The sequence below is a fragment of the Myotis yumanensis genome, unplaced genomic scaffold (assembly GCF_028538775.1).
Source record: "Myotis yumanensis isolate MYYU_CA2020_CCGP unplaced genomic scaffold, mMyoYum1.0.hap1 SCAF_17, whole genome shotgun sequence".
Lineage (NCBI taxonomy): Eukaryota > Metazoa > Chordata > Mammalia > Chiroptera > Vespertilionidae > Myotis > Myotis yumanensis.
The window spans coordinates 40909782-40933292 of NW_027223768.1; the positions used below are offsets into that span (position 1 = coordinate 40909782).

The 23511-nt window shown below is 55.3% G+C and overlaps 2 protein-coding genes and 1 non-coding gene across 4 annotated transcripts in view; 1 reads left to right on the plus strand and 2 right to left on the minus strand.

Moving 5' to 3' along the window:
• Positions 1–3740: 3740 nt before the first annotated feature.
• MGST3 (microsomal glutathione S-transferase 3) lies at positions 3741–22809 on the minus strand. The gene is made up of 6 exons (XM_070395827.1): positions 22706–22809; positions 6854–6977; positions 6314–6387; positions 5796–5853; positions 4629–4701; positions 3741–3991 (listed from the first exon to the last, which is right to left on the minus strand). The coding sequence occupies exons 2-6, from the start codon at positions 6968–6970 to the stop codon at positions 3855–3857; spliced, it is 459 nt and encodes a 152-aa protein (XP_070251928.1). The 5' UTR covers positions 6971–6977; positions 22706–22809; the 3' UTR covers positions 3741–3854.
• Positions 20083–20145, minus strand: LOC138996472 (U7 small nuclear RNA). The gene has a single exon (XR_011468767.1). It is a non-coding gene; the product is annotated as a U7 small nuclear RNA (small nuclear RNA).
• RXRG (retinoid X receptor gamma) overlaps positions 21836–23511 on the plus strand; it is a 136392-nt gene continuing 134716 nt past the window's right edge. Inside the window, exon 1 of one of the 2 annotated variants that reach the window (XM_070395824.1) lies at positions 21836–22151. In XM_070395824.1, the coding sequence (XP_070251925.1) occupies positions 22017–22151 (135 nt within the window). In that variant the 5' untranslated portion in view covers positions 21836–22016. The remainder of the gene's footprint in view (positions 22152–23511) is intronic. The other variant, XM_070395819.1, reaches the window with a different exon arrangement.

The window sequence follows — 23511 nt, forward strand, 5'->3', positions numbered from 1 at the left end:
ACCAGCTACCAGCTGTATTAGGGCTTCCCAGAGAAACAGAACCAGTGGGATAGTTCCATCGACTTGTGTAAGAGGAGGTGACTGTAGGAAGGGCTCGTGTGACTGGAGGCCGAGAGGGCCCGGCACCTGCCGCCTGCAGGTTGGACTGGGGAGCTGGTGGTGTAGGTCAGTGTGAGTCCCGGGCTGAGAGCAGGAGGGGATGGGGTAAGTCAGGCCGAGCTGAGAACTGGAGCTGATGTCCCAGGTGGAGGTGGGTGGCTCAGCGCAGGCAGACCATGAGCTCGCCCTCTGCAAGGACTGGATGCTGGGGAGGACCCTCTGCTTACCTAGGCCGCCAATTCAGACACTTATCTCGTCTGGAAACACCTCCCAGACACACCTGGAAGTCGTGTTTCACCAGCCACTTGGCATCCCTGAGCCCAGTCAGGCCAACACCGTCAGGCTGACACGGAGAACTAGCCCACGGGACAGACAGCTAGCCTAGCAGCCAGAGGCCTGCGTGGGCGTATGAGCTCTGATGGCAGGTGTGTGCCTAGAGGATGGGACCGGGGATCAGCCCCTCGGTGTTTGCACGGCGGGCACATGGGGTGCAGGGCACGGCCAGCAGAATGGTCTCACTGTGTCTGGGGGACCCCGTGTGGCTTACATAGCGGAGCTGCCTGGGATGACAAGTGAGCAGGGGGAGGGGCCGACGTCTGAACTCACTGTGTTCCCGCTGCCGCACCTCCCATTCAGTGCTCACTCCTGGGAGAGGGGGATCCTGTGCAGGCCAGGTCAAGAGGATCAGGACAAAGGAGCAGGACAAGGCTAGCGCGTGAGCTGACTTGCACCTCCCGCTCCCCTTCCCCATCCCCAGACTTAACTCAGTGGATTAGTTTCCTACGACTCCTCTTCACGTTTCCACTCACATCCATTATCTCCCAGCTCTGGGGTCGACGTTGGAAATGACTTCAGGGGCACAGCCAGGGTGTTGGTGCCACGCTCCCCCCTCCTCCCCGCCCCCCAGGCTCTGGAGGTCATGGGCTCCCTCGCCCCCTCCAGCCCTCAGTAACTCCTCTCTTCACAGCCCGCAGCTGAGCATCCTCTGTCCTCTGCTCCGACCACCTTCCTCTTCCAGGGACCCTGTGATTGGGGCCCATCCAGACGGTCCCTATCTCTCCTCTCAAGATCCTTGCTTGTCTTTGCAAGGTCTCTGCCATGTACGGGGACATGCGCAGGTTCTGGGGACGAGACTTGGCCACACGGGGGGAGCATTACTCAGCCGGCCACACAGCACAGTGTGTTCTGGGGGGCTGTCCGCTGTCCCGTTTGACAGATTTCCCTGAACAGACACCTTGTGGTTGAGGAAACACCTTCCGAGAGGAGTGACTCACGCCCACGGGCCCCACCGAGGAAACACGGGCTGATCCTGGAGCCGCCCCCTCTCACCTGGAGATTTTGTGGGATGTGCCCATTTCCCCGGAGTCTTTTTTCTTCTATTACTTTAATTTCCTTTTGAGAGTCAACACCTTGCTGACTGGTCACGAGACAACTCATGTCTGCACTTACATTAAGTAATTTCAAGGCCTGAAAGCAATGCGTAGTTTTCAAATTACTTAAATTGCCGAAACTGGTTTGGCTCAGTGGATAGAGTGTCGGCCTTCGGACTGAAAGGTCCCAGGTTTGATTCCGGTCAAGGGCATGTACCTTGGTTGTGGGACATTCCCAGTAGGGAGTGTGCAGGAGGCAGCTGATCGATGTTTCTCTCTCATCGATGTTTCTAACTCTCTATCTCTCTCCCTTCCTCTCTGTAAAAAATCAATAAAATATTTTTAAAAAATTACTTAAATTAATATGAGTGCAGACTCAAGTTTTCTCATGACCGGCCAGCAACGTTTGACCCAGAAACACGAGTTGTCTGGTGAGCGGGCAGCAAGGTGAGAAGCAGAGGCCTCCTCCCTCCGCAGCGGACCTCACCCCCGAGGGAGCTGCTTCTCCTGGGATCCTCTTGGAGGGAATAACTGCCAACTATCCCAGGACTGGGATGAGGCCACGTATAAATGGGTCTGACTCGGGGCCTGGAGATGCATTGTAAGTTGTCTTTGGTTGGCGGATTCCTGGGCTGGTGGTGTTTTCAGAGGGTGTTTGGGGGACTGTATTAATGCAGGAAACAAACAAATGCCTCATGTGGGCACCTCCTTGCCAGCGCGGAGGGTCCTGATCTCATGTGGCTCTTCAGGGACCTGCAGATGGAGAGGGGCGGCTCTCCCCTGGGCAGAAGGTCGCCGTCAGCCCCTCCCCGGCTGCCCTTCACTTCAGGCCCGTGGGCCTCTGGCGGCCCCAGCAAGGGTCTGGCAGAATGCGTGCCCAGGCCTTGCAGAGAAGGCGCAGCTGCGTCCTCCCGCTTCTCCCAAAGCAGAACCCACCGGCCTCTGACCCTGGTGCTGAGCTGGGCTCTCCCTGGAATAACACAATTCCTTGGCTTTTCTTCGAGCCAAGCCCTCTCTTTGTTTTTCTTTTCAGGGTGTGTGTGTGTGTGTGTGTGTGTGTGTGTGTGTGTGTCCGCAAAGGGCATAAAGGAGACCAGGCATCCGCTGGGTCACGCGCTGTGAAAACTAGCAGAGATCAGTCTGCGGGAGCGGGAGTGGTCTTTCCAAGTAAGTCAAAAATCACCACGCCCATGGCGGTTAGAGGAAGATCTAGACTCCTGTGGACCCCCAAAGAGCCGGAACTGCCTGTCCCTGGGCTCAGAGGGGACTCAGGTCTGTGATGGACTGAAGGCCCAGTCCCAGAAGGGGAAACGCCTGTCCTCAGTCAGGACTCGGGTAAGAGGGCACTTTCTGGCCAAGGCAGGACCAAAGGCAAGTAATCGGGCTCAGGAAACCGGCTTGATTTACACACGGTAGAGGGCAGACCAACCCCACGGCCCCCAGGGCTACGGTGGCATTTGTTTGTTTCCTGCATTAATACAGTCCCCCAAACAGGTCTCTCAGTGGCCCAGGGACCTGCGGAGCCGCAGCGCCCGCCACAGACCTGGGGCTCAGAAGCTGCATTTTGGCAGGTGACTCCCTGATGTTTGTTCACCAGGCTTGTGGAACCAGGGTTTCAACTTCCGCCACACGTTAGAATGGCCAGAGAAGCCGTAAAACCACTGAGGTCTGAGCTAGCTGGTCTGGGGGCGGAGAAAGAGAAACATCTATTGGTTGCCTCTATACTCATCCCAACCGAGGACCAAACCCAAAACCTAGCCCTGACTGGGTATCGAACCATCAAACCCTTAGTGCACAGGACGATTCTCAACCAAATGAGCCCTCTGCCTGCCTTCAGTAGAGATGCTGAAGAATTCTCATTTTTATCCTATGTAGCTGTAATCTCAGATCCTAACCAGAGCCTAACTGCCTTGACCATCTGATCATTAAGCTCTCTGTGTCCGCAGTATCCCACCACGTACAGCACGGACCCTGAAAACGGGTACCTCTTAACTTGCACCCTTCCTCTCTGAGCCCAGTTTTCACAGCTGCCAAGGGTGCCAGCAGGGGGCAGGGGGCAGGGTGCCAGCAGGGGGCAGGGTGCCAGCAGGGGGCAGGGGGCAGGGGTAGGGGGCAGGGTGCCAGCAGGGGGCAGGGGGCAGGGTGCCAGCAGGGGGCAGGGGCAGGGGTAGGGGGCAGGGTGCCAGCAGGGGGCAGGGGCTGGGGGCAGGAGTAGGAGCAGGCCGCTTATTTACATAAAGACTCAACAGGAAATAAGTCACAGAGTCAGGGTTACTTAGGAGGCTGGTGCCAGATAAATTTTATTATATTTAGAAAAAAAAAAGTAACTGGAAATAAAAGTAAGTCATTCAAAATGAATGAGAGTTTTTAACACCCTGCCCACCCTTAATGGCAGCACTTGGATCCACCGCCCAAGCCGGGTTTAACCCAACCGAGGTGCTGGAAGGCAGAGCACACAGTGGTGCCCATCAGGCCGAGGAGGGCAATGGAGCCCAGGGCCCCCCTGCTCCGCTTGCTGGGCTCTGGAAGAGAAGGGGGAGAAGGAGGAGAAGTTACGGGCAGCTCCACAGGGACGCCATCAGCGTCCGCGAGCCCTGCCTTCCGCGCGGCAGACCGCCTGGTCAGAGAGGTCAGCCCACCTTCCGCCACGCCAGGCGTCACGCCAGGGCTGCGTGGGCCTCAGGAAGTTACAGGACAGTCATGGGAGCTGCGAGGCCCGGACCCGGGCCATGCCTCCCTCTCCTTTAAAGACGCAAGGGCAGCAGGAGCCCTCTCCCCTCTGTCTGCCGGCCCCCAGGCGTGAGGAGCAGGGCCCGGAGTCACACTGCCTGGCTCCGAGTCCTGGCTTATAGTTTCCACCCAGTAGCTCTGTGACGTAGAGAGAGCCTTCATCTTTCTAAGCCTCAGTTTCCCCATCTGTGAAAGAAGATGCTATTACCTACATCACAGAATTGTCGGAAGTGCTGAAATAGCGAGATGCAAAGTTCTTAGAGCAGCAATGGACACAGAAAATGCTCGATAAAGGTAAGTTTTGTTACTATTCAAAGGTGAGTAAAAAGAAAGACGGTAACGGACGTTTCACCTAAACCTCCAGTTCCCCCTTTCCTTAAAGCCCAGGTTTGCACTCTGCTTCCCTGGCGGGAGTCCACGTGGCCTTACCGCCTGTGTAGTAGCCGTAGGCATAGAGAACTCGTCCCACGATCCAGGCCAAGCCCAAGCCCGAAACCACTCGCTAAAGAAAGGGGGGGAGGGAGGGACATGTTAGTGTTTGCATTCAAGGAACAGGCAGAGCTGTAAGCTGTATTAACATTGCTGACCGCACAATGTTTTAGCAAAAAGTTAATAATTTCACTCGTGTCATGAACTGCAGACGTGCTATTCTGGCCGCTGGTGTGGACCAAGGGCTGTGGAAGCCCAGTCCCAGAAGGGGAAACGCCTGTCCTCAGTCAGGACTCAGGTAAGAGGGCACTTTCTGGCCAAGGCAGGACCAAAGGAAAGTAATCGGGCTCAGGAAACGGGCTTGATTTACACAAGGTAGAGGGCAGACCACCCCCACGGCCCCCAGGGCCACCGTGGCCTCTGAGGCCCATCACGCCCTAACGGGCCACTGCATACACTCAGGTGCCTACAGTCGGGTCCCTGAGACCAGGCAGCTGGTTGGTTCACCGCCGTCACCTCAGGCGACCAGTGAGTGCTTGTTGCAAGAATGGATGAATATGCAAAGTAAAACAGAGTCAGACCGGGTTCAAATTCTGACTCTTCTATCCCGTAGCTAATTGACTTTGAGAAGGTTACACAGTATCCATGATGTTTCCCCTCATCTGTGAAAAAAACCCACAACGGAAAATCTGCCTGCTTTAAAGAACTCTGTTCACACAGACAATAGGGTGGTGAAGGTCTGGGGTTGGGGCGGGGGCGGGCTGAAGAGGGTCGATGGGGAAAACGGGGACATATCTAACACTTTCAACAATAAAGATTAAAAAACCACCCCAGGGTTCTGCACAGCTGGGCGTGGCTCAGTGGATGAGCATCGACCCAGGAGCCAAGAGGTCACCAGCTCGATTCCAGTCAGGGCACATGCCCAGGTTGTGGGCTCCATCCCCAGTAGGGGGCGTGCAGGAGGCAGCCGATCAATGATCCTCTCTCATCATTGATGTTCCTCTCTCTCTCTCCCTCTCCCTTCCTCTCTGAAATCAATAAGAATATATTTAAAAAACCAAAAACACAAAAACTCTGTTAGCAGTAACTGAATGAAATTCTTTTAAATAAATACGCAGGGCCTGGAGGAAATACGTCGGATCCCAGATGACACCTGGAACAACTCACCGGGTGGTACACACCTCCCACCGCGAGGAAAAATAAGAAGGGAGGGTACACTTCCAACCTGCAAGAGACAGAAAGACACTTTTAGAAAGCGCCTCCAGTCAGTGCGGAGGGGCTCTTACTAAACACCGAGGAGGGAGACCGGCCACCGCCCGCCTCGGGCAGAGGGGACGAGGAACAGGAGCGGGGGCGCCGTCTGACCAGCCGCGAGGGGCTCTGCGGGTTTCCCTGCACAGCGTGGAGCCCTCACTCCCTGGGCTGGGGGACTCGGTGTCGCCTAGAGCGGCGGCTACCCCTCCTGCGCGGGGTGCGGCACGGAGACAGCCTTGGAGGGTCACCCAGGACGCCACCATTCCAACTCTTCCCTGTGCTTACTGTGCAGTCTGCTCGCTTACAGGTTTTTAACTGATACTTTTAATGAGCGCCCTCGATCACCACCGTCGCTCTCACAGACAGGGCGCTACGGGCGGGGGCGGGACAGAGGCGCCCCTCCTGGCGTCTGGTGCCGAGGCCACACTCACGTGTTCTGGTGGGCTCGCTGGATGCAGTTGAAGAGGTGCCCGTTTTCAGGGTCCGTGCTGTACATGGTGGGATACTGCGGACACAGAGGGCTTGCTGATCAGATCGTCAAGACAGTGAACGTGAACCTGGACGCTAATCTAGCCCAAGCTTCTATGTCGGCTTAATTGTCTGCAGTGACCAGGGCTGGGTCCTCAGAGGCAGAGTCACTTGGGCTGTTAATACCCAGGAGTCAGGGACGGAGGCAGCTGTGCCACGCCGGGAACAGCACTGCCTTTGAACCCTCCGCAGAAGCATCCCCCTTCCTGGCGAGCAGCTCCGGCCCAGCAGGCTGTCCCCTGCCCGCCCACCTGGCCTTCCTGCAGGAGCCGTGAAACCAGACCCCGCAGCGCCCGCATTTCCTGCCTTCTTCCTGCCGGGAAGGGGCAGCCTTTCTACAAGGTCCAGTCCTCACGCTGCCGCCACTGACCACTCGCCTCGCCCTCGCCTCGCCCTCCAGGACGGGAAACCAGTTCTCGCCCAGACCACGTGTTCCCACTCACCTCCACCTTGTACTTCTTGCGGGCCTTGGAGACGTTGATGGCGAGATGCGCTACCATGATGAAGCTGGCGGCCCCGGTCAGGACCACGAACCCGTACTCCTTGGAGAGGACGGCCATCTCGGCTCTGCAGGGAAACAGCAGGGACACCAGCCTGTGGCGAGCGCGCAGGAGCAACGCACACCGGCAGGTCGCAGGGACGTGACGAGGCCTCGAAGAAGTGGCTGGAGATACTGCTGTGTCCACGCACAGAATTTAGAACCATAAGGATGCAGCCTTCACAGACAGTCCTCTCCCTCTCGTGCTGGGTTCTCCATCAACACAACATGAGGAGCCGTGTCTAACCTCTGAGCTGCTCGAGGGGCAGCCTCTGGCCCTCTCCAGGATGGACCCAGTGGGCTGTCTCCGTGAGTCAGTACTAGCGTCACTCCAAAGCGTGGAAAATCAGCTCATAGTTATTAGAACAGAAATATGGGCTGGATTCTGCAGACCCTTTGAAAACGAACGGCTGAGCTTCCCCATCTGCCCGTATCCTTGGGCCGCCGGGCCATTTACAGGAAGCTGCCTCCTACTGTCCCAAAACAGTGAAACCAGCGCATTTGGTTCAGGTCAAAGTGTGCAAGTCGAGAGTTGGCTTCCAGACCCAAATCTTTGGCCAGGGCGCCGGGCTCCCGGGCAGGTGGGCACACGGTGTGCCTGGCCGCACCTTCAGCTCATGGTCACTATCCCCAAGCCCACCAGCGCCAGGCTACACATGAGGCAGGGGGGCGCCGCGAGGAGGGCAGAGCCAAGACCAGGGAGGCCTGAGAACCCTCCCCAGCCTCCGAGCAGCCAGGCCCACACTGACTGGTGCTCAGTCCTTGACCTCTGTTCTCCGACTTGCAAGGACTTGGGTAGGAGAAGCGGCAGGACTAAGGGCCTCTCGAGCAGGAGTTTCTACTGCAGGCAACGGCCCCTCAGAAGCAAGTGCCCAGAAACCTACAGTTCGAATTGAGCATGCTCGACTCGCTCCTCTCCCAGAGCAGAAACGCAGTCTGGGAGTTAGGCCCCGGGCCACCACTCCCCTGGCACTTTGCTAAGGTGACGGTGACGGTGGTGGTTGCAAAGGGCTGCGTCAGCGGGAATGGGAGTGCCTGCCCCTGCCCCAGGCGCCCCCTGCAGGGGCCGCAGACACCTGGACAGGTGCAGGAGCAAGGCACCCACCCAGGGAGGAGTCCCGCTCCCTCGCCAGGGGGCCAGCACTCCCGCGGCTGGGATCCTGCCAACACAGAGCCAAGCTCCGCTGAGGCCGCTGCTAAGCTCCCAGGAGGGAGTCTGGCCAGGCACCAACTGTGTGCTTAGGGTACCTGTGGGATCGATGCCACCCCGGGTGGCTTTCAGGAACGACCCCCTCCAACTGAGGTAATGCTTGCCACCTGGCACAGTCCTGGAGTCCAGCATGTGCCGTCCGTGTTACAGTTCCCTTCCCCTCAGACCGCCCAGAGAAACCATGGGGGCAGCTGGCTGGCTGGGCTCCTTGGGCAGGAGGTCAGAACCCAGGAGAGCAGGCCCCGCAGCTGCTGAAAACAAAACCAGGAAAAGAGCAGGAGTGGATCGAAGATGGCGGCATAGGTAAACACCGGAGATTGCCGCCTTAAACAACCACTTCAAAAATACAACTAAAAGTCGGAACGGACATCAACCAGAACCACAGGAAGGCTGGCTGAGGAGAGACTCTTCAACTAGAAGCAAAAACAACAGCATTCCGACGCTCAGAGGAGGCGTAGTGTGGAAAATTTAAAGGTACGGTGGTGCGGTGGTGAGGTGGTGCGCGTGCAAAGCGGGCTGGCGGCTGAGGGCGCGGTTGTCGTTTTCAATCAGGAGTGAGTCTCAGACTCTGGGCTACAGATCTGGGCGAGTCTCTAGGGACCCAGACTCAAACGGGAGAAGCGGGACTGTCTGGCTACGGCCCCTCCGAGGTTTGCAGCGGTTGTGGGGACAGAGAGGCAGAGCCCCTGGGGACGGACTGAGAGCGGCCATAGCGGCTCCCTCCCCCCGCCCTGTTGAGCCCGCCCCGCCCAGGCCCTGCGCACAGCCATTTGCCAATTGCCTCAGGCAAAGGCTGGATTAGCGCCTCCCCAGAAGACAGACGTTTTCCGCTCAGCTGATTCCTACAGCCAGTCGGCCTGGTGGTCAAATCCCTCTAGTGTTAACTACAACAATTAAGGCTTGGCTAGAACAAGACTGCGCACAGAGACCACAAGGGGGTGCACCAAGAAAGCATAAAAGATGCGGAGACAAAAAAACATGACAGAAATGGAGGATATGGAGCTAAGAATCGCAATTTTGAGGGCTTGCCATAAATTTGTGCAGAGCCTCACGAAAACTAATGAGACCCTCGATGCTACGATAAAGAAATTAGAAAGTAAGCATACACGGACTGAAATAAAGAATATTATACCCAATAGCAGACCAGAGGAGCTCAAGAATCAAACCAAAGATTCGACAAAAAACACCCAATTGGAAAAGCAAAATGAAAAAAGAATCCTAAAGTGTGAAGATAGTGTAAGGAGCCTCTGGGACAGCTTTAAGCGGACTAATATCAGAATTATTGGAGTGCCAGAAGATGAGAGACAGCAAGATATTGAAAACCTATTTCAAGAAATAATGGCAGAAAACTTCCCCCACCTGGAGAAAGAAATGGACTTACAGGTTCAAGAAGCGCAGAGAACCCCAAACAAAAGGAATCCAAAGAGGACCACACCAAGACACATCATCATTAAAATGCCAAGAGCAAAAGACAAAGAGAAAATCTTAAAAGCAGCAAGAGAAAGAGGCTCAATTACCTACAAGGGAATACCCATACGACTGTCAGCTGATTTCTCAACAGAAACTTTGCAGGCCAGAAGGGAATGGCAAGAAATATTCAAAGTGCTGAATACCAAGAACCTACAACCAAGATTACTTTATCCAGCAAAGCTATCATTCAGAATTGAAGGTCAGATAAAGAGCTTCACAGACAAGGAAAAGCTAAAGGAGTTCACCACCGCCAAACCAGTATTATATGAAATGCTGAAAGGTATCCTTTAAGAAGAGGAAGAAGAAGAAAAAGGTAAAGATACAAATTATGAACAACAAATATGCATCTATCAACAAATGAATCTAAGAATCAAGTGAATAAATAACCTGATGTACAGAATGAACTGGTGATTATAATAGAATCAGGGACATAGAAAGGGAATGGACTGACTATTCTTGGGGGGAAAAGGGGTGTGGGAGATGCGGGAAGTGACTGGACAAAAATCATGCACCTATGGATGAACACAGTGGGTGGGGAGTGAGGGTGGAGGGTGGGGTGGGAGCTGGAAGGAGGGGAGTTATGGGGGGAAAAAAGAAGAACAAATGTAATAATCTGAACAATAAAGATTTAAAAAAAAAAAAAAAGAAAACAAAACCAGGGACTGAGTCACGGCGAAGGCTCGTCCTTTAAGGAGGGAACCAGCTTAGTTCCCTCAGGGAGAGAAAACCTTAATCATTTGCTGAATTCTTTTTTTCCTAGGAATCCAGACCAAAGGGAGGGACATTTGCTCTGGATTCCTAGGCCTTTGTGGTTCAGGCCAGGTGCGCTGGGATGGGCGGCAGCTCAGCTCCCGGTGGCCACACCCAGCAGTCCCAGCCCCACCCGGCCCTGCCAGCCGGGGCCAGCAGATAGCTGGGGCAGAGCTCCAGAAGCTGATAAGTGGCACGGAGGCCCTGGCTGGTGTGAGCGCCACTGCAGGCAGCACGCCACGGCTCTGTGTCACCAGCAACCCTTCCACCCACCCAGCAGGATAAGGCCGGGCGGGAACTCCGCCCTAGACTCTGCCTCTCCGTGTGCCGGACACGCAGCCCGTGCAAGGGTCTGTTCGCAGCTCAGCTTCAGGCGGTGAGGAACACTTTGCAACTTGCTTGTTTGTTAATCACCTTACAGCGTTTAAGGTTACACATTAAAGTTTACGATTTGTATGAATAAGAGTGCATTTAGGTCAGTGGTTCTCAACCTTCTGGCCCTTTAAATACAGTTCCTCATGTTGTGACCCACCCATAAAATTATTTTCGTTGTTACTTCATAACTGTAATGTTGCTACTGTTATGAATCGTAATGTAAATATCTGATATGCAGGATGGTCTTAGGTGACCCCTGTGAAAGGGTCGTTCGACCGCCAAAGGGGTCACGACCCACGGGTTGAGAACCGCTGATTTAGGTACATACAGGGTGAGGCAAAAGTAGGTTTACAGCTGTTGGTATGGAAAATGATACAATAATTAATAAATAATTATACAAGAATAAACAATGTTCCTCAGGCTCACAACTGTAACCCTACTTTGTGCTGCCCTGTATCTGGGAGGATCTGGTCTGTGCATCACACGGCAGGGGAGGGGCAAGGTGTAGTCACCCGGGACAGCCTGTCGCAGGCTGGCAATACTTCTGCATTATTCTTACCCTTCGGCTCATTCATTCCACTGGGAATCTGTTTGGTTCAAAGACATCACCTCAGCTCTACTTGTAATTGCGAACCCAGACACAGTACAGATGTTCAAGCCTAAAGGACTAAATGGATAACTCACCCATAAAACACACCGCAGGAAAACAGTTAAAAATGGGGTGTACTGTACGAAAGTGACAAATGTCGAAACAGGGTTCATTTTTAGCATGCTAGGTAAAAAAAATAATGTGTATATACAGTAGTCTTAGTTTTCTCAATAACAGAAGAAAATATAAAAATCATAAGCCCAGTTATTCCTAGTGGCTGATTTATATATTTTCTTTTGCACTTTCCAGTAATTTCCCAAAGAAGCAAACATATACCCAAAAACTTATATAAAAATGGCCTGATAGCACTAGCCAGTTTGGCTCAGTGGAAAGAGCGTCAGCTTGCAGACCAAAGGGTCCCGGGTTCGATTCTGGTCAAGGGCACATACCTTGGTTGCAGGCTCCTCCCTGGCCCGGGCCCTGGTTGGGGCACTTGCAGGAGGCAACCAACCGATGTGTCTCTCTCACATCGATGTTTCTCTCTGCCTTTCCCTCTCTCTTCCACTCTCCCTAAAAATCAATGGAAAAATATCCTTGGGGGAGGATTAAAAAACAATAATCATAAGAATGGCCTGACAGTGATGGGTGATGAAGAGACAGGAGCAGGTTGGGCCCGTGGTGTGAGTCCTGACACCCTGCCCCCTCCCTGGGTGGCCGTGGGGGACTCTGTAGTGAGGATGCTGCTGGGCTGAGTGTCTGAGTCAGAGCCTGGCTCTCACACTTCCTCTCTGTGTCCTGGGAAATTCGCGTCTTTCAGCAGCCTGCCTCCCCACCGACTAAATGGAGGTCATAATGGACCTACCCACCTCTGTGGTTGTGAGGTTACGTGCAGGAGGCACAGCTTGTAACCCCAGCCCGGATGCCCGACACTTAGCAAGTGCTCAATAAATGCTGTACATGGAGTTATGTTATACATGCTGAGGTTCTGTTGACTGTCTTTGCCCTGATCTATAATAATAAAAGCATAATATGCTAATTAGACCAGATGTCCTTCCGGATGTCCTTCTGGATGACAGTCCGGACGAAGCCGGGGCTGCGAGGGAAGCCCGGGTCCCGGGTGCCAGAGGGAAGGGGGTGCCGGCAGCCAGGGGAAGGAAGGCCTACTCTTGCATGAATTTCGTGCATCGGGCCTCTAGTTCAATTATAACAGGGCAAGTTTGAATAAATGATAATGAATGTACATTTAAGAATCTGCACACTTTAGAATTGTTATTTTAAAATAGCAAACAAAGCTTAGAGCGACATGTGTCCTCTCCTTTTCTGAGCTGAGTGCAAATATATGATCTGAAAGACTATTCAGGAGGAAGCACCTCACTAGTGCCGACTATGCATCTACCTGTCCACGCTTACCTATGCCTCCTGTGCCCCGCCCCTCCCGCCTGGGTGCTGCAGGAAGGAGGTGAACAGCCAGACTTGGGCCACTGCTTATTTCCAGCAGGGAAGCAGGCAAATCAGTAAGCAGATACCCAATTCCAGGTTTCCCCCTTCACTGCCGTGATCAGAAACTGGGTATAAAGAGCCCCACGGAAAGGAAGCGGAGTGGCCGGGGCCGGGCAGGACCGGTCCTCGCAGAGGCGGGCTTCCAGCGGGCCCTGGCAGACCAGAGAGGTGGCAGAGCGGTTCAGCCGCAAGAAGGTTAAGTTGAAGGATTAAAGGAACTTGAATCATTCCATCCAGTTTTTACTTTTCAATTAGACACATTCTGTCACTGGTTTGAGAGAAGAGACCCCTTGGGAAATGTTTCCACTCCTGGCCGACTTGGCGCTGTTTATGACTCGTCTCCTGGGGCACCGCGTGGAGGAGAGGCGTGGGAATGCTGAGCGGCGCGGTGTTCACAGCTCGGTGACCCCAGGCCTTGGATGAGTGCTTGGAACGCCATCTCTTTTGTGCAGCGGTGAGAAGACAGGGGTGCAGGGGGCTTTTCAGAAAGCTACCAGGCGGCACTGCACAGCCTCAGTCCTGGCGCGATCACGCTCCCAGCCCTGGGAGGCTGGTCTCAGCCCTGCAGATCCACTCGGCTCCGGGCCTGAGTGAGCCACACGCGTCCAGGCATCTGGCTCAGGTCCCCCCTGCTGCTCCTGTCTACTTAGATGCCAACGGGGAGTTCGTTTCCTCCGTGGATAGTGTACTGAGGCTAAGAACACGGAACTCCTTTATTCAACCAGGACACACAGAGCACTTACTGCATGCCAGGCAGTTAGGTGTGGGGGATACAGCGTGAGCAAATGGGGTCCCTGCCCGCAAGGCACCACCATTCTCGAGATGACGGAAGACAAACAACAAACACGCAGAAAAAAACCTCAACTGAGAGTGGCCTCCGCTGTGGAGGGCAGGGCCTGGCTATTCTCTCAGGATGCCGTGGGCCTCTGCCGTGGGCCTCTGCCGTGACAGCTGCGCCGAGTGAGGGAGAAACAGCTGCACAGCATCCTGGGGAAAGAACAGCAAGTGCAGGGGCTCTGAGGCACAGCTGGCGAGTTCAAGGTCAGGACGGTGGCCGGTGTGGCGAACGGTGGGAATCGTAGATGAGGTAGAGGGGACTGTCCAGATTACGAGAGGGACCGTACAGGCAGGGAACAGGCAACTCTTCTTGCTTCTCCCTCCAGGGACTCGGATGAGAGGCGCCGAGGAGGAAAAGCTGGGAGGGTCAGGAGGAGGCACCACTCCCCTAGGGACGGTGTGATCCAGCAAGGTGAGCCGTCACTGACTCTCATGCATGAGATGAGCACTCAAGGTAGGAAGGGGCCCAGAGCAGCACAGACCCAGCGGGGGGAAGACAACGTTCTGATGGGAAGAAGTGGCCCCGGGAGCAGACCGAGTGCTCTTGGCTTTGGTGACGGGACCCCTGATGGCAGCTTCAGGGGAAGGGTGGAAGGGGGAGGCAGTCCTGCCAGCAGGGCCCCAGGCCTGTCCTGCCCCGTCCCCAGGCAGCCTCTGTCTGGGTGTGTTCGCACACCTGCTTCACGCTGACCAGTGAGCCAGTCAACACGCATGTGGACACTGACCAAGGCACCGGCCCACGTCTCCCAGTGCACCACTCGCCCTCCTGGGACAGAAGGGTCCCCACGTATGTTTTTATAGTAACTTGCACGTCGACAGAACCTCAGTGGAGGCTGCTGTTCTGTTCTAGGCCGTGGTTTACCTGCAGGGTTCGCTGCAACACGCCCTGTCCTGGAGTTTCTGGCCCAGTGGGTCCCAGTGGGTCCCAGGGGGCCTGGGAGTCCGGCTTTGTAACAAGTGCCTCGGCGAGGCTGGGGATGCTGGTCGGGACCACCGTTTAGGAACATTTCAGGTGTTGCTATTGCCCAATTCCAACCCACAGGCATGGCCCTGCCTCCGTCCGCGGGCCTCGCCCTGCTGCACCCGAGCTCCAGGGCTGAGGAGCCAGAGGTGTTTTGCAGAGCGAGCTCCATTCAGCGCCCAGTGGCCCCGAACACTTACTCGCCCCCGCAGCCCGGTTCCTTCAGCCAGCTCTAGGACGAGGGCTTGGAACCAAACAGGTGGGCCAGAGCCCAGGACCTGCTGGGACAGCCTCCTCCGCCTAAGCGGTGACAGCCGCTCCTTCCCAGCTCTCTCCACGGTCACGGTCACTCACCGGATCAAATGTGCCCACTCATCAAATCAGTCATGGCAGAAGGCTTTTCACCTTTAAAGTGATGCTCCTTACGCCACAGGAGGACCTGAGACAGCCACTGTCAGACCATGGATTAGGGGCACCTGACATTCTCTTTTTTCAGAGAGGAAGGGAGAGAGCGATAGAAACATCAATGATGAGAGGAAATCATTGATCAGCTGCCTCCTGCATGCCCCCCACTGGGGATTGAGCCCGTAACTTAGGCATATGCCCTTGACCAGAATCAAACCTGGGACCCTTCAGTCCGCAGGCCGATGTTCTATCCACTGAGCCAAACCGGCTAGGGGAGGGGTACCTGACATTCTGAACATCGGCACCATGACTTCAAATGAAAGGGCCACTTAAGGATCCACGGGCCCTCTAGCTACTCCTGATGAATTTTCACCCCAGAGGGCAGGAATGGCAACCTGGGAAACAGCGGCACCCTCCGCCCTGGATACCTGCTGTCAGACCTGATACCGACAGAGTGCTTCTTGCATGCCAGGCATGTACTAGTTTATATACATAAACACTCAGTCCCCACAATGACCTTGCGTGGGGGTCACTGTTACCATCCCATTGTACAGATGAGGAAATTGAGGCAAGAGGGGTTTGTAACTGCCTAAGGCCCACAGCTAGTGAGTGCAGAACTGGGGTCTAAACTCGGGCAGGCAGGCCTGTGTCCTGCTTGGCGCTACCACACAGGCTGCAGGGCCCCCCTTCCTCAGGAGTTCGATCACTCCTTCCCCAGACGGGGAGCAATGAGGGGGTCCCTCCACTAAGCTCCCCTTGGGGGCACCCAGCTCCTCCAGGATGGCCAGGGCACAGAGCCAGGCCGGGGAACATGCGCACAGGCCCACGAACTCTGCGAAAACAGACAGAGTTCTTCTTTTCCAACACGCTGCCCTGTGCTTCTCTCCTCACTAGGGGCTAGCCAGCTGTGGGCAAACTACGGCCCACGGGCCGGATCCGGCCCGTTTGAAATGAATAAAACTAAAAAAAAAAAAAAAAAAAAAGACCGTACCCTTTTATGTAATGATGTTTACTTTGAATTTATATTAGTTCACACAAACACTCCATCCATGCTTTTGTTCCGGCCCTCCGGTCCAGTTTAAGAACCCATTGTGGCCCTCGAGTCAAAAAGTTTGCCCACCCCTGCCCTAGGGCGTCGGGCCGATGGTCAGTGTTGCTCAGAAGTGGCAGGAGGAGGCGTCCTCGCCCGTCCCTCATTAAATAGGCGTCAGCGGCGGGTGTTTCACAGGTGCCCCTTGGTGACTATGGTAAGGAACCTCATTATTTCTGTAGTTTTTAAAACAGCAACACCTGGTTTATAACTTTCTGATTTTTTTTATGAAAGGATTTATCACTGGCCAAACACGATCTTTTGAGGATACATCAGGTTGGGGGGAGGAAACTGGGAAGAGTGCTTGGAGGCAGTGGGGGGTGAGGTGCGAGGGCAGCAGGAAAGCCTGGCCGAGGTGGGCTTCCAGGGAGGTAGGAGCACAGGGGTGCCCTGGTGACCCTCGGCCTGGAGGTCTGTGGGCCAGGTTGGGGGGCAGGGAGGGGTTGGGACAACATCTTCTGTGCAGCCGGTGAGAAGATGCAGTGGCTTTTCAGAAAGCTACACGGTGGCACTGCAAAGCCTCACTCTGGGGGTGATCGGGCGCAGCCCTGGGAGGGCTGGTCTCCGTCCTGCAGATCCGCTGGGCTCCCGGGCCCGAGTGAGCCACACCTGGAGCCAGGACCTGTACTGACAGTGTCCCAGAAGCCTGACCAGCCCTGCCCTGCTGTTCCTGTCCTGCCCCACTCGCCTTATCTCACTGGGCCAGGGGTTCCTTCAGCTACACAGGCGTCAGCCGATACCCTGGGGCTCGGCCCTCCTGGGCCCCGCTCTCCTGGGCTCCCCTCTCCTGGGCTCCTCTCTCCTGGGCTCCCCTCTCCTGGGCTCCCCTCTCCTGGGCTCCCCTCTTCTGGGCTCCGCCCTCCTGCACCATGGACTGAAGGCCGCTGCCAGCAGTTCCTGGGGCAGCCACCCCCACATGGAGCAAAGGTGGGCTTTCTGGGCTCAGGCACTTGCCTCAAGTAATCGATGACTTCTGCGCCGTGGAAGTTACAACTTAACTTTTACTAAAGTGAAAGCAATCAGATGTCTCAAGGGAGAGAGGATTCCCCCTTTCTGCTCCCTCTGCCCTCAAACGAACAGACACACAGACACGAGGCAGTGTGGACAGTGGCACGTCCACGTGTAAGACTGTCCTCAGATCAGACTTCAGTCTGTCACTGATGTCTTTTTTACGCACCAGGAGTGGGACAATGACAGGGCACTCACAGACTCACGGGAGCCTCTCCCCAGCGATTCATGAGAAGCCTGAGTTGGCCGCTGTGCTGTGAACCCAGCCTTCCTCACACAGGCTCCTTCTTCACACGCAGGGCGGACACCGTTTTTATGAGACTGACATGAGGATGGTAACCCGGTTGTGCTGGGCCCACCTCGCCAGCCTGAAGCACCCTGGGCGGCTTCCCAGCCTTGGCTCTGCCTCCAGGTGGGTGTGCACAGGCACAGGCCTCCGCCAGCCCCGGCAGCACAGCCAGCCCTCCTGACACGTGTGGAGCTCAAGGGAGAGACCGGGGAGACCGGAGGAAAGCACCAAAGAGCAATTCCATTCCCGTGAAGAGAGCGAGGAAAGGCAGTCCCGGATTTCTGTGGGTCCAGCTATACCTGCAGGCGCTGGGTCTGTCACTTCTGCATGACACACACCATGGCACCTATGTGTTTGCCAGCGTTTCCAGTGAAGCCAGACTTGAGAAGCAGCATGGGGACATTTAAGAGAAGGAATAATAGCCGGGTGAGGATGCAAACCTCTTTGCCACAGCTGTACCTGATCGCCCCTAACCGCTCGCCTGCCTGCCTGGTCGCCCCTAACCACCTCTGCCTGCCTGCCTGATCACCCCTAACCACTCGCCTGCCTGCCTCATTGGCCCTAACTGCCTCTGCTTGCCTGCCTGATCGCCCCTATCCACTCGCCTGTCTGCCTGGTCACCTCTAACCACCTCTGCCTGCCTACCTGATTGCTCCTAACTGCTCACCTGACTGCATGAGCACCCCTAACCACTGCCTGACTGCCTGCCCACCCCTAACCACTCTCCTGCTTGCCTGATCACCCCTAACCACTCTGCCTGTCTGCCTGATTGCCCATAACTGCTCACCTGCCCACCTGATCGCTCCTAACCGCCTCTGCTTTGGCCTGCGCCACCGCGGTTTCGTCGGGAAGGACGTCCGTAATAATGTCTGGAAGGTGGTTTGGCTGTCTGGTCTAATTAGCATATTATGCTTTTATTATTATAGATAGCCACCACTTGGCCGTATATATATTCAAGAGTCACATGTTTTAATCCCAGCACTTTGGAGAACTGAGTTCATTCCTGCACTAGGGGTCCCTTGACCGCCCTTCCCACACTTGTCCCTTACACTGCCATGTAGCCGGTCACTGTGACTCCACAACTCCGGGATGACTCACCATGGAGTCCTCAGCCCCTTCCACCGCCCTGCGCACAGCCCGGGGCTCCCTGCAGCGACACCCCGCAGAGGGAAGTTCTTGGAAAGCCCAGGCAGACCGTAAAGGAGGATTCCGCCTAGGGTGAGGTAGGAAATGCCCCAAGATGCGCATGTCTGGCAGATCCTGGTCGGTGCGTCTGCACTGAGTGTTAGAGCAGACGCGCTATACCTACTGCCTTTTCTCTGGAGGTGACCGTGAAAAGGCACACACGAGCCAGAATGGAGCTGAATCCCCTGGGAAAGCTGCTAATTGAGCTTCAGGAATCTAAGAAGAGCAGGTTTGTAATGAGACGGGACAGATCCTAGGTCCCTTTGCTGGTGCGAGGACACTTTGCCAACAGATTCTCAACACAAAAGGCTCCATGGGTGACAGTCCCTGATGTGGTGACACCTCACCTGGGAGCCCAGGGACACACCGGACCACCTGGAGCTCAGCCTCCCAGTGATGGGCTCCTGGGGCCAGGCTGCAAGAGACGCTCCATGGTCCGAAAGCAGTGACCTCAGAGGCAGGGAGAGAGCAGGGGAAGCCACGGGCGCAGAAGAAGGAAAAAATCTCAACAATTGCTTATTTGTTAAAGTCTCTGCCAGACGACCCATTTACCTGCGTGGAATGCCTGCCCGGTGCCCACCTGCCGCCTTCTTCAGTCCTGCTCAGAAGGGCTCCTCCCCACCCAGCCCTACTAAGCGCCGTGCTCCACTGGAGGGCACGGCCACAGTGGCGACAGTCAAGGAGGGACACAGCACAGGAGGGCTGTGAAATGGGGGGGATGGATGGAATGACGGCTGCGGGACAGAAAGTGTGATGTGGGAGAGAACACAGCGAGCACACAGGCAGGGAGACGGCTGTACTGTGGAGAAAGAGAAAGGAGGCCAGCGTGTCTGGAGGCGTGATGGAGAAAGAGTGGCTGGAGAAATAAATTATTATTCACACTACTTATTACTAGCACACGCATCACTTACTGCGCGTCAAGCACTGTTCTAAGGAGTTCACCACGATTAACTCGTTAACCCCTCAGAGCATCCCTAGGATATATTATAGCTTCCATTTTTGCAGAAGAGGAAACAGCATCAGAGAGGTTAGGTCATCTGCCCAAGGTCACACAGCCGTCAGAGAGGCTGCCTGGGTTCACACAGCCAGGCAGCTTGGTTCCAGGGTCTATGCTCTCAGCCCTTGGCTATCTTGCCTCTCAAGGAGGTTGGAGCCACCTTTGACCACATCTGACCTCTTTTGAAACTTGTCCACCTCCTCAGACTCTCTCCTATTCACAAGAATAGAAAGCTAATAATTAACTCTAAATCTGTGACTGATTAAAGCCCGAGATCTTTCTAATTGGAAGAAAGAAAAAACCTTGGAAAAGGTCCAGAAAGGAACTTAAAAAAAAAAAGCATGTCGGCACTTCAGTATGGCAAAGGAGGAGAGACTACAGAAAGGAAAAACCGTCTTCCGTCTTTCAGGCATTCAGGTTTGCAAGGGGCAAGGCAGCCCAGACATTGGCACTTCGTTTTTATTTTTTTAGGGCCGTCCAGTAAAAGCCGGAAGACCTGCTGGACAAATTCAGAAAGAGCTGTAAGCACTGGCACTTCGTTTTCATAAAATGATTTCCCAGGCAGCCTGTCCCTCCACTGGCATTACACAGGAGCCGAGGGCCACAGGGAAACAAAGCCCTGACTGCCAGAAGAGGAAAAGAAAAATCTCAGTGAGTCACACTGACACCACTTGGATTTTCCATCACAAGAAACAGCGGTTGATTCTGAGGAGTCCCCGCCGGGGTGCCAGCCATTCTGAACGAAGGAACCGCCTGGGTCGCTGGCTCCTGCCCGGGACAGGGGTCTCACTCTCCATGCCTGTCTGTACCAATCATTCACATTTCTTAGGCTGGAGAAATAAAATATCACTTATTTTTAAAAAGTGTACTAAGGCACCAAAACATTAGAACTCAAGTTCCAGTTAATAAACAGGTCAACTCTGGAAAGAGCTCAGAGGGGGCCGTGCGATTCCAAATGCTGAAATCCTTCAGGGATCTGCAAATGTATTGGGAAGGCAGTCCTGCCTCCCCATCGCTTTTCTCCCCACAAAGAGAGTCAGGTAGACGCTGTAAGAGACAGTGTGGCAACCTCAGGAATTCTATGTTACACAGCAGCCACTACCTGATAACTGCTAAATTCTTCTTTTTCAGGAGGATGGTATACTCATAAAGAGTATTAATGAATCCATTGCAAAAACTGTAGCAACATATTCTTTTAAACAAATATTGCTTAAAAAAATGAGAAATGAGCCCTAGCCAGTTTGGCTCAGTGGATAGAGCATCAGCCTGCGGACTGAAGGGTCCCGGGTTCCATTCTGGTCAAGGGCACATGCCTGGGTTATGGGCTGGATCCCCAGTAGGGGGTGTGCAGGAGGCAGCCGATCAACGATTCTCTCTCATCATTGATGTTTCTAGCTCTCTCTCTCTCCCCCTTCCTCTCTGAAATCAATAAAAATGCGAAATGGTTCCTGGTCAGATGTGGTTGGCAATGATGTTGTGAATATGGATTCAGAATATTTAAATGGAAATACAGGGACCAGTCTGTTAAATGCAGCCAGCTGTGCAGCAGGCACTAACTAAATTGCTTTTCGACAGATTGACTTGTCATCCATTTCACTCCAGATTGGTCCAGGGGCTTTTCAGCATTTCTCTGGACAACGGGGAAAGCTCTTCTTTCACATCCGCTCAGTCTCTTTGCTGTCCTCCAATTACTAGTAGGAGGTTCCTCTCAGGACTGTCTCCTCGCAGAGCTAGGCCAGCAGGAGGGGTGTGGGGGTGTGGGGGTGGGGAGACTGCCCTCTGTCTCTTTGTGAGCACAGCTTCTGTGGCGGCCAGTGCCCCACCAGTGCCTCTGTTTTATATATAGTAACATGGGTTCAGGGGTGAAAATGATGCTTGACAGAGTTTGCTATTTTTGTAACATTGTGTCAGGAGGAAGCTAAACAGAACTTCTTCCCAGGGGTGAAAAACATTTATGTGGATTTGGATGTTAGATGTATTTAACACCGTTACATTAACTCCTAGGAGGAAAAACATTCTGATCCCTCTCCTCAGATACTAGTGAGCCAGATTCATTGAGCCAAGTTCACTGAACTGAATTCATTGAACTAAGTAAAACACAGCCTATACCTCTGACGGATAACCTTGGGTCCCTCCCCGCACTGCGGCTCCTCCGAGGCGCAGAGGAAGCGAAACGCTGCGGCTCTCCGCCGCTGACCACACCAGGTCCCCGCACATCTGCAGCGCAGTGCGTGGCCTTCACCCAGGAATCCGCTTCTCCAGTTTAGGGACTGAAGGCCCAGCCCCACCCTCTTGGCTCTGCTCTCCCTTGACCTCCCTTCCCACACTTGTCCCCTACGCTGCCATGGAGCCCGTCACCTCATGACTCCGGAGGAAAGTATCACAGAAGCCACAACTCCGGGATGACTCACCATGGAGTCCTCAGCCCCTTCCACCGCCCAGCGCACAGCCCGGGGCTCCCTGCAGCGACACCCCGCAGAGGGAAGTTCTCGGAAAGCCCAGGCAGAACCGTAAAGGAAGATCCCGCCGAGGCCGAGGTAGGAAATGCCCCTCTTAAAGGGTCCATTGCAAACTGAGAAAGGTTTCGGCGGGGCGGGAGGAAAACAAACACCATTCCCTGGGGGCTCCCGGGAGTCCCTGGCAACACAGCCACAGCCGCAGCGGGCGCAGCGCTCCAGGGTCGTTTAAAACCCGGTGTTACCGGTGGGCCTGCCCTGCCCACTGCCCCGCAGTGCCCGCACGCCCGTCCTCCGCACCAGAGCTGCAGCTGGCAAGGTCGGCGCACAGTCCGGGGACTGGAGGAGAGGGAAGGAAGGGACTTTGGAAGGGTTGACCTTGAGAATCTCTCTGAGTTGCAGATGGCACGGCAGGGGCCAGCTGAGACGCTGCAAACCACTCCATCCTGGGGATGATGCAGGGCAGGTGGAGGGCGAAGGGGATGGAAAGGTAGAAAGAAATCTGCAGACAGTAAAGGGGCAAGAGAGCGAGTCTCTATTCAGCTCGGGTTGCAGAGATATGGGTGGTGCCAGCGCAGGAGCTGAAGTGCCCCGAGGGCCGCAGCGCCTCGCTGCCCGCAGGTGCGTGCACTCACCTGGATCGCCTCCGAAGGGCTGGTGCAGACCGCAGCTGCCGAGCGCAGTGTGGGTGAAGTGACCAGGCCTCGGGCAGGGCGTGGCGTGGCTCCAGAAGGCCCCGCCCCGGAATAGGGCCCGCCCCCGGAATTGCTAAGGCCACGCCCCCAGGCCGCCTCCCAGCGCCGCGATTCCTCCGAGTGCCTGCTCCGGGTTCCTGGTTGTGAGCCAGAGACTGAAATTTCTTCTTCCTCACGGTTGCCTGCTGACTTAACCCTTCCACTCCCAACTTTATTTATTTAGTCCTTCCACCTTCCTAAAGTGGCCCCACCAGCTCATATTTCCTGGGTTGGGTTTGCAGAACGGTCGCACGTTGGTAATTTGTCCCCAGCACAGCCACCGTAGCTGGCGTCTAGGCACTTGGTGGCGGGTGAGGCGCAGGCGTGCAAGGCGCATGCGCCGAAGTCGGAGCGCTGCGGCGGGCAGGGGTGGGTGCGGCCGGGGCTCGGTGTCCCGGGGCTGCAGTCGCCGAGGAAGAGACTTAGGGGTGCTCGGCCTGCGCGTTTCCCTAACCTGTAGGGTCACTGTTAGTCCTCGCTGAGAGCTCGAGCCGAGCCCCGCCGCGTGGTGGCCGCGCCCGCCCTGGCGCCCGTCCGCCGGCTCGGGTCCCGCCCTCGCAGTTTTGTTTCCGGGACCAGGGTGGCACCGCCCCGCGACCGCAGACCCCCGGTCCCGAGCTCGAGCCCCACTGTCGCCTGGAGTCCAGGGTCCAGCCCCGGGCGGCCGGGCGGTGGGCGCGGCCGAAGCTGCAGGACTGGCCGTCGCT